This window comes from Nematolebias whitei, chromosome 12, assembly GCF_014905685.2.
Source record: "Nematolebias whitei isolate Nwh7 chromosome 12, NemWhi1, whole genome shotgun sequence".
Classification (NCBI taxonomy): domain Eukaryota; kingdom Metazoa; phylum Chordata; class Actinopteri; order Cyprinodontiformes; family Rivulidae; genus Nematolebias; species Nematolebias whitei.
This window is the reverse complement of record NC_056509.1, coordinates 20,655,487-20,664,711: the sequence shown is the minus strand read 5'-3', so window position 1 is coordinate 20,664,711 and position 9,225 is coordinate 20,655,487. Positions and strand designations below refer to the sequence as shown.

Below are 9,225 nucleotides of genomic sequence, written 5' to 3'. Positions count from 1 at the left end.
TAGGGACAATTTAGAGTTACCAATCAGCCTAACATGCATGTTTTTGGTCTGTGGGAGGAAACTGGAGTTAGGTAGTAACACTTACTGTGAATCTGTTTTAGCTGCTGCTGTGCAAATGGAAGACACAACAGGTGGAGTGAGAGGCAATTAGCAAGATAACCCCTATAAAAGAGTGATTCTGCAGGTGGTGACCACAGGTCATTTCTCTGTTCTTGTCCTTTCTGGTTGAACTTTTACTCACTTTTTCATTTTGTCAGTGCTGCCACGCATAGCGGCATCATGAGGTGTTTTTTTTACAGCCCACTGAAGTTGCTCAAGTAGTGCAGTTAATCCAAGATGGAGCGGTGGCAAGAAAATTTGCTGTGTCTCTCAGCACAGTGTCCAGAGCATGGAATAGGTACCAGGAGACATAGACGTAGGAGGGCTACAAACCAGCAGCAGGACCGCTACCTCGTCCTTTGTGCAAGGAGGAACAGGAGATCCACTGCCAGGGCCCTACAAAATGACCTCCAGCAGGCCACTAATGTGCATGTTTCCACTCAAACGGCCCGAAACAGACACTATGAAGGTGATATGAGGGCCTGATGTCCACATATAGGGCCTGTGTTTACAGCCCAACACCGTGCAGGACGATTGGCGTTTGCTAGGGAACACCAAAATTGCAGATTCGCCATTGGCACCCTGTGCTCTTCACGAATGAAAGCAGGTTCACACTGAGCACATGTGACAGACGTGACAGAGTCTGGAGACACCGTGGAGAATGTTATGCTGCCTGTAACATCCTCCGGCATGACCGGTTTGGTGGTGGGGCAGTCATGGACTCATGGTGTGGGGAGGCATTTCTTTGACTGGCCACACAACCCTCCATGTGCTAGCCAGATGTACCCTGACTGCCATGAGGTACCAGGATGAGATCCTCAGACCCATTGTGAGACCATATGCTGGTGCAGTGGGCCCTGGGTTCCTTCTTATGCATGACAATGCTAGGCCTCATGTGGCTGAAGTGTGTCAGCAGTTCCTGCATGATGAGGGCATTGATGTTGTAGTATGCTTTTTTATAACTGTTTATTGTTGTTGCTGTTGTCCATTGTTGTCATCTTTCTTTGTTGAAATCAGGTCTCTCTTGTAAATGAGTCCTCGAGGCTCAATGGGATTTACCTGCATAAATAAAGGTTGATTGATGTTATGGACTGGCCTGCACGTTCCCCAGAACAGAATCCAATTGAGCACATCTGGGACATCATGTTTTGGTCAATCCATCAAGGCCACATTGCACCACAGACTGTTCAGGAGCTAACTGATGCTCTAATCCAGGTCTGGGAAGAGATCCCTCAGGAGAACACCCGCCGGCTCATTAGGAGCATGCCCAGGCATTGTTGGGAGGTTCTACAGGCACGTGGAGGCCACACACACTACTGAGCCTCTGTCTTGAGGAAGATTCACTGACGTAGAATCAGCCTGTCAAGTTATTTTCCACTTTTGTATTGAGTATGAATCCAAATCCAGATCGCCATGGTGTAATAATTTTGATATACATTGATACTTTTTGTGTTATTTTCTTCTCAGTCAATTCCACTGTGCTAATAATAAAGTTTGTCCACGAGAATATTTAATTTATTTAATTAATCGAGGTCTATGATGTGTTATTTTAGTGTTCCCTTTAATTTGTGAGCAGTGTTATTTGTGAGAGGTAAAAGTATGTGAACCTTTACTTTCAGTATCTGGTGTGACCCTCCTGTGCAGCAACAACTGCAACTAAACGTTTCTAAAAACTGTAGATCAGTCCTGCTCACCGGCTTGGAGGAATTTTAGTCCATTCCTCTGTACAGAACAGCTTCAACTCTGGATGTTGGTGGTTTCTTCTCATTAACTGCTGCTTCAGGTCCTTCTTCCACAACATCTGGATTGGATTAAGGTCAGGACTTTGACTTGGCCATTCGAAACATGAACTTTATTCTTCTCGAACCATTCTTTGGTAGAACCACTTGTGTACTTAGAGTCATTGTTTTGTTGCATGACCCACCTTCTCTTGAGATTCAGTTCATGGACAGATGTTCTGACGTTTTCCATTAGAATTCTCTGATATAACTCAGAATTCATTGTTACATCAATCATGTCCAGCCGTCCTGACCCAGATGCAGCAAAACCGGCCCAAACCATGAAACTACCACCACCATGTTTCACAGATGGGATAAGGTTCTTATGCAGAGTTTTCATTTCTCCAAACGGAACACTTTTCATTTAAACCAAAAAGTTCTGTTTTGGTCTCACCCGTCCACAAAATATTTTTCCAACAGTCTTCTGGTTTGTCCACGTGATCTTCAGATCTGCAGACGAGCAGCCATGTTCTTGTTGGAGAGCAGTGTCTTCCTCCTTCAACCCTGCCGTGCACAACATTGTTGTTCTGAGTTCTCCTGATGGTGCACTCATGAACATCAACAATAGTCAATGTGAGAGAGACCTTCAGTTGTTAGAAGTTACCCTGGGGTCCTTTGTGACCTCACTGACTATCACACCTTGGAATGATCCGGATCTAATATTTTACATGGATTATAATAATTTATTATAATAAATGGTTCTGCATTTATCCATATCTCCACTACAATAACTTCATCTTCATGTCCTTTCTTTACCACTCTAAAAGGCAGGTTCTCTCTAATAAAAGTGGCACAACCACCACCATTACCTTCTACCAGATCATATCGAACAGTAGTAGAATTTGAAATTTTGAAATCTAATTGGGGTTTTAACCAGATTTCTTGTACACAGATAATTTCAGGATCCTCTTCTAATTCATCAATAAAGTGTTTTAATTCCTGTCCATTTGATATTAAACTTCTTGCATTCCAGTGAAGAATCAAGACCATAATACTTGTGTTATCCTACCCATGCTGCTTCTTGATTGGCCTGAGCACTGAGGTCATCCCTCACTTCTTCCCATGATAGTTCGTTAATATTAAGATGATTCGCTGCTGCTTTCACCATTATTTGAATTCTGTTTTTGACTTTATTTCCATCGTTGCATTTATAACCCCTGCAATGAATGTCACCAAGCTTTTTAAATCCACACACACTTTATTTTCTCTTGTTTGGTTTGGCCCTGCATCCATCCTGTTTTCCACCTCAACATCTTTTCTTTGCTTTACCACTTTGACAGCCTCTGCACAGGACACTTTGTTGCGTACTCTGACCTGTTGGACCTGTACCGTCCTCTTCATCACTTCACAGCCTCCATACGCCACACTGTGACTTCCACCACAACTGCAGCATTTTGGTTGTCTGCTCTTATTGCACTTTTCATATTCGGGATCTTCTCCACACCGTGCACACCTTCTCTTTCCTTTACATGTCTGAGCTGTATGGCCAAATCTTTGGCAATTATAACACCTAAGTGGACGTGGGACATATTCTCTCACACTGTAGGCCATAAACCCTAAATAGACTTTTCCTGGTAGTATTTCCTCATCAAATTCTAGCAAAATGCTTTCACTGTTCCTTTCTCTCCATTTTTAAAACTTTGGAGCCTTCTCACATCTTTAACTCTCCCCTTTCTAACATTTGATTTTATTTCCTCAACTGAGACTTCAACCGGGATCCCCCAAATCACTCCTTTCTTCCACCTATTCCCTTCTTGTACAAGGCTCACACTTGTCACTTTACACTTTCCCACCTCCCTCAGCCTACATGCTCTGTCTTTTTGTTCTTCTGTGTTGCAAATAATCAAGTTTCCATCTCTCAGAATGTTTGCTGTTGTAATGGGCGGCTGTGGCTGAGTGGTTGGAGCAGTCGTCCTCCAATGCAAGAGTTGGGGGTTCGAATCCACCAGCAGTCACATGCCCAAGTGTCCATGGGCAAGACACTGAACCCATCATTGCCTCTGATGTGTGTCCCATCAGTGCATGAATGTGATAAAGCTCTGATTAGTCTCTTTAGAATGATTTGTTCAATTATCTTTGCAGAGATCTAGTAGAGTGCTGTATGAAAGGGTAAACGAGGCACAGATTGTGTTGTAAAGCGCTTTGAGTATCTTGAAATAAGATAGAAAGGCGCTATATAAGTACAGTCCATTTACCATTTAATGTCTCCCACTTGATTCTTCAAAAAAGTGGATAGCCTAACTGGGTTGATTAATTGAAGTCCCTTCTCCTCATTGACTCTAACAATGACTTTGAACTCCTTTACCTCCCTCTCCATTTCTACTTCAGACTCATCCCAGTTTGTCACTACCCTTCCCTTCTTTACTGCATCTGCCACCACCGAAGAATTTCCTCTTTTTGGACTCATCCTTTCACTACATGAATTATCACTACGCACCTCCCTCTCATTACCTACAGTACTTTCCCTCTCTGGCCCATTCACAGCACAGCTGTGCCTACCCGCCGTAGTCTTTATCCACAGTTCCTTCACCAGTCCACGGGATTTCCAAATAACGTCCTGGGTGTTCCCTCAACGTTGACTTCCAGACACCCGAAGATTCTTTATCTTCATTTTCTTCTTTTGTCGTTTTCAATTTCAAATTTTTAACCATTCAGCTGTATTAGTAAATTGTTTTAAATTATCGTGCGCCGCACCTCCCTTCCGTCCTTAACCGGAAGCCCTCCAAGAGCAGACTTTGATAGATCACTGTTCTTTAAATCAAACAGGGTGTCCACTCACACCTGATCATCATCCCACTGATTGAACACACCTGATCATCATCCCACTGATTGAACACACCTGATCATCATCCCACTGATTGAACACACCTGACTCCAATTTCACCTTCAAATTAACTGATAATCCTAGAGGTTCACATACTTTTAACACACTCAAATATGTAATATCGGATCATTTTCCACATTAACTAAACGACCATGTATAATATTTTTGTCTCATTTGTTTTACTGGGTTCTCTTTTATCTAATTTAGGACTTGTGTTAAAATCTGATGATGTTTTAGCTCATATTTATGCAGAAATATAGAAAAGTATAAAGAGTTCACAAACTTTCAAGCACCACTGTAGACCTGGACTCATAACTTCTCTGAGCGCCTCCCATTGGCCACATTCATGCGTTGGTTTTGGATATTCACCAAAACAAAGACTCAGAAAACATCATGGTGGAAGCTTCGTCTACAGCAGCTTAAAATCCCATGAAAAGTTTCTGGACATGCTCCAGAAACCTTTGACACCCTAGTGAAGCAAGTCTCAACAGTCACACAAAAACCAGGAACCCAATTTCCTAGAACCTTGTAGTGGAGACATTTCTACAGTGCAGCAGAAATTACATTTACAAAATACAGAATTTAAATTTTTACATTATTAGCGTACATCTTGGATCTTTTAGCATACCATTTGGCGTTCATTTAGTGTATATCTTGATCCTTAATTAGCGTTTCTTTTTATACTTCATATTTCTTCTATTGTAGGGTGTAACTGGGACCCTGAGTACATAACTTCATTCCATCTCGTGGACCACATGTGGTGGAAACGACAATAAAGTCGACTTGAACTCGACGTGTGTGCAGATTCAACTCACCTCAAAGTGATACGAACAAGAGCTTTTAATTCTTAGTACATGCAGTTGGCACAGTTTGAAGATTTTAGTTTGGATTATGCGTAGAAGAAACCATGATTTATACAAATTAAACGTTCATCAGCAAAAGCCACGAGGCTTTACCAACAGGTTCTCGTTGCAACAGTCTTTTAACGACACTATAGCAGAGAACACTTGATGCGCACAACGCAGGAGGAATACGAATTTCTGTAAACAACGTGAAGAAAGATCTGTTTTTCAAAACAATGCACTCGTAAAGGTTGGATGGATTCATACAGAAATTAATGCTGCTTCGTCCTTATACCCGCTCATCGTTACATTATTACATCTTCGTCGACAAAAACGTAGCTGTAAACAAACAGGACGACGACGACAACAGAAAAGACGAGGACAATGAGCAGCACACGTTTCGATGCTGAAATTGGCACGAAGCTTCAGAGTTGAGGCGTTGGAGGGTTCACACCTGCATCCATTACATCATCCGGGTACAGTCAAACAAAAAGAATCACAAAACACACGTTTCTATGTACAGGGCCGCTCCCCTCAACATCTGCTGGACATACAGATGTCAGCTCGTAGGGTTTTTTTTTTAGTGCAGGGGGCGAGCCGTGGTTGTAAAAGGGATATTCCAACCAATTTGAAGAAAGGTTTGGTGGACAAGAAATGAAAAATGAATCTTACCTGTCGTGGATAAAGCTCTTTGAACTTTGATTAAAACTCCAACCTGTTTCATGAACTCAGTTATATTGAAATATTTACCAGCTTTGCACTAAAACATTATTTTGGCAGAGATGTCGCGAAGATCTTGCCTGAAAATGCTACTGCTAGCTGTAGCCATTTTTATGTTAATGGTTTAATAGCTGGCGCAGCCATTTTGAATTAGGTTGACTCCAAAAGTTACTTGCAGATGCAGATCTGATACTTCTCGAGTTTTATCAAAATCCATCCAGTGATTCGTGAGATATTTTGCTAACAGAAAGACAGGCAAACACGTACATGACTGCACGCATTTTATGGCAGTGAGCAATAATCCTTTCCTCTGAACGGCAGTTGTTACGGGAGTCATCTACAGCAGGTAAGACAATATTTGTTACAAAACTTTTCATAGACCCTCGCTACAAACTGGTTGGAATTTCCCTTTAAGTTTAAAAACGTAAAGTTGCAGAGAAATTAAACGGGAAAAAAATACAAAAACTATCTTTACCACAGTAATTCTCAAAGTGGATTACAACCAACACTTCGGGAACACTTTGATCTCTTTATAGTCACAAAGTTTCACGTCGTCCCTCCTGTTCGTTCTAACTAAACTGATCTGGGGTCTGTGCCGACGGTCACATTTAACTTGTTCTAAGAAATTCAAGTTTAACTCATCAACTCCCTGCTGACACCCCCACCTCATTCACCCGCTGCAGTCCTCCTGGTGCCATCGCAGTACGGAGTAAGGCTTCGCTGCATTCATAGTCCCCCTCCACCACCACCACCTTCAGCGGGGGCAAAGTTTCCTCCCAGAAAGGCACTCGACTGAGTTCTGCTTCACAGTTTGTTTCTTTTAGCAGCACTTTTCATTGATGTCACACTTGGTTGTGTTCATAGGAGCACACGTACAGAACGGATCCACATCCTGACCCCTGGCTGTTTTCACACACCATCATAGAGAGACGCCCCGCACGGGAACTTAAAGACAAGACACCGTAGAGTGGGATGGTGGTGTGTGTTTGATCCCGTCTAGGAGTGTTTGATGGTGTATTTGCCTTTCTGCAGCTGGGAGACGTACAGCTTTGACTTGGTGCCGTCCAGCCGTTTGAACCACACCTCGTCGTTGTTGACCGTGGTGATGATGGCACTGCAACAGAAACACAAGCAAACGTGTAAAAAGCGGCACCAGGCGGCGCCTCGGTCCTCGCAGCCACGGCAGGCGGTGGTGAGACGGGGTCTGATATTCAGCCAACCTCTGATCAAACTCACGCTATTCAAGAACATCTATCACCAAGACTGCAGACGTTACAGGACATTAATTATCCAACTTACGTTCACTACATGAAATATGTACATTTTTATTCAAGTCGTCTTTCAGGAACTGCTCCAACAGTTTTATACACGGAGCCGTTTTCAAGCGGCAGGAATCCACTCTGCTCAGACCAGCCGTTACTCATCAGTCCAGTCTAATGAACACCGTTTCTCCAAACTGGTTGTTTACAACGCTGTCTGCAACAGGTAAGACACTAATTGTTTATATCCTCTCCATGGAATCCTACTTCAAAATAGTCTGAACTATTCAGTTAAGTTCCCGTTAATTTGTCCTAAAGCTGGTTTCTTTTGTTGTTGTTGGAATGTTTGCTTTGTTAAATTAAAGAAAAGGTTATCCCCGTCCTAAAGGCCAGAACACAAAACTCATCAACTCTTTACTGGGCCTCCGGTCTGACTCGAGACTGGATCGGATCACCTGTAATCTGACGGACAGCTCACAGAGGAGCTGCAGTGCTTGTGTCAGTTTAAAAATTCATCTTTTATCTTTTTTCTTACAAAATTCCCAACACCACCACAGATTGCATCGTTTTTTTACCCGGCGCCCATTCTGCCACAGATCGTCCTCCCACACGAACCTCGTTGGACTCTCGTCCTTCCTGTTGATGCAGATGGTCTGTCCTCTGCAGTACCACTGGTTGTCGTAGAAAAGCCGACCGTCCTCGGAGCGAGCCACGTGGTGATATCTGTCCGTCTTCGCTGCAGGGGCTGAAGGGGAAAAACAAGGACCCCATCAAACCTCCCTGTCTGGATCCCGGTCGATTGCTGAGTTCTGCCAGGTATTGACTGTAACCGAGAACGAGGAGAACTCTTACCATCCACCTTGACCCGGTGCGGCCCCAGAGATGCCATGGCCTGTGGAGGAGACACAACTTGAAAAGTTACATCACAACTTTGTTCCCAGCGACGTCTTTGTCCTCTTCCAGAGATATTACCTTCCTTATTGCGGTCCAGTCTTCAAGAATATCCAGATCCTGCAGCATGTATACAATATAAGGGCGTGAACAAACATGGAGGGTTAAGGAGAACAAGAGAAACAGCAGGAAACATCTGTCGGTGAAGCGCTGATAACAGAAGATGAGCAATACGATTGTGGGTCGACGTGAAAGGATATCAGAAACAACAACTGGCTTCTTCTTCTTGACAGGACAGAACGGGTCCTTTTTCTTGTTCTTCCGAGTGTGCAGTCCATCATTCCACAACTCTGATGTGAGAAGATCCAGGAAAACATTTAATATCAGCGTTAACAGTTTACAAGAGAATGTTGTGAAAGGATTTACTGTATAATATATACTGTATAATATATACTGTATAATATATACATATATATATACATATATATATATATATATATATATATATATATATATATATATATACACACACAGAGTGAGACAGAGCGATAGTGAGGGAGCAAGCAATATATAGTGGTAGAGTGATGGTGCTAGAGCAGTAGAGAAAGCGACAGAGCAAACAATAGAGCAAGTGAGCGAGCGATGCAGCAAGCACTATATAGATAGAACGACAGAGCGAATGATATAGCACACAATAGACAGAGCAATATATAGAGCGAACAATAGGGCACTAGAGCAAGTCATAGATATATGGAGCGATAGAGCAATTAAGATGGATGGATGGATGGATGGATGGATGGATGGATGGATGG

The 9,225-nt window shown here is 42.8% G+C and overlaps 1 protein-coding gene across 2 annotated transcripts in view; it reads right to left on the bottom strand.

Moving 5' to 3' along the window:
- Nucleotides 1-7,259: 7,259 nt before the first annotated feature.
- Nucleotides 7,260-9,225, bottom strand: part of brms1lb (BRMS1 like transcriptional repressor b) — a 340,636-nt gene continuing 338,670 nt past the window's right edge. For both annotated transcript variants that reach the window (XM_037685730.1, XM_037685731.1), the window contains 5 exons: nt 8,674-8,763; nt 8,495-8,559; nt 8,375-8,414; nt 8,138-8,267; nt 7,260-7,377 (listed from right to left, as the gene is read on the bottom strand). In XM_037685730.1, coding sequence (XP_037541658.1) covers nt 7,260-7,377; nt 8,138-8,267; nt 8,375-8,414; nt 8,495-8,559; nt 8,674-8,763 — 443 coding nt within the window. The remainder of the gene's footprint in view (nt 7,378-8,137; nt 8,268-8,374; nt 8,415-8,494; nt 8,560-8,673; nt 8,764-9,225) is intronic.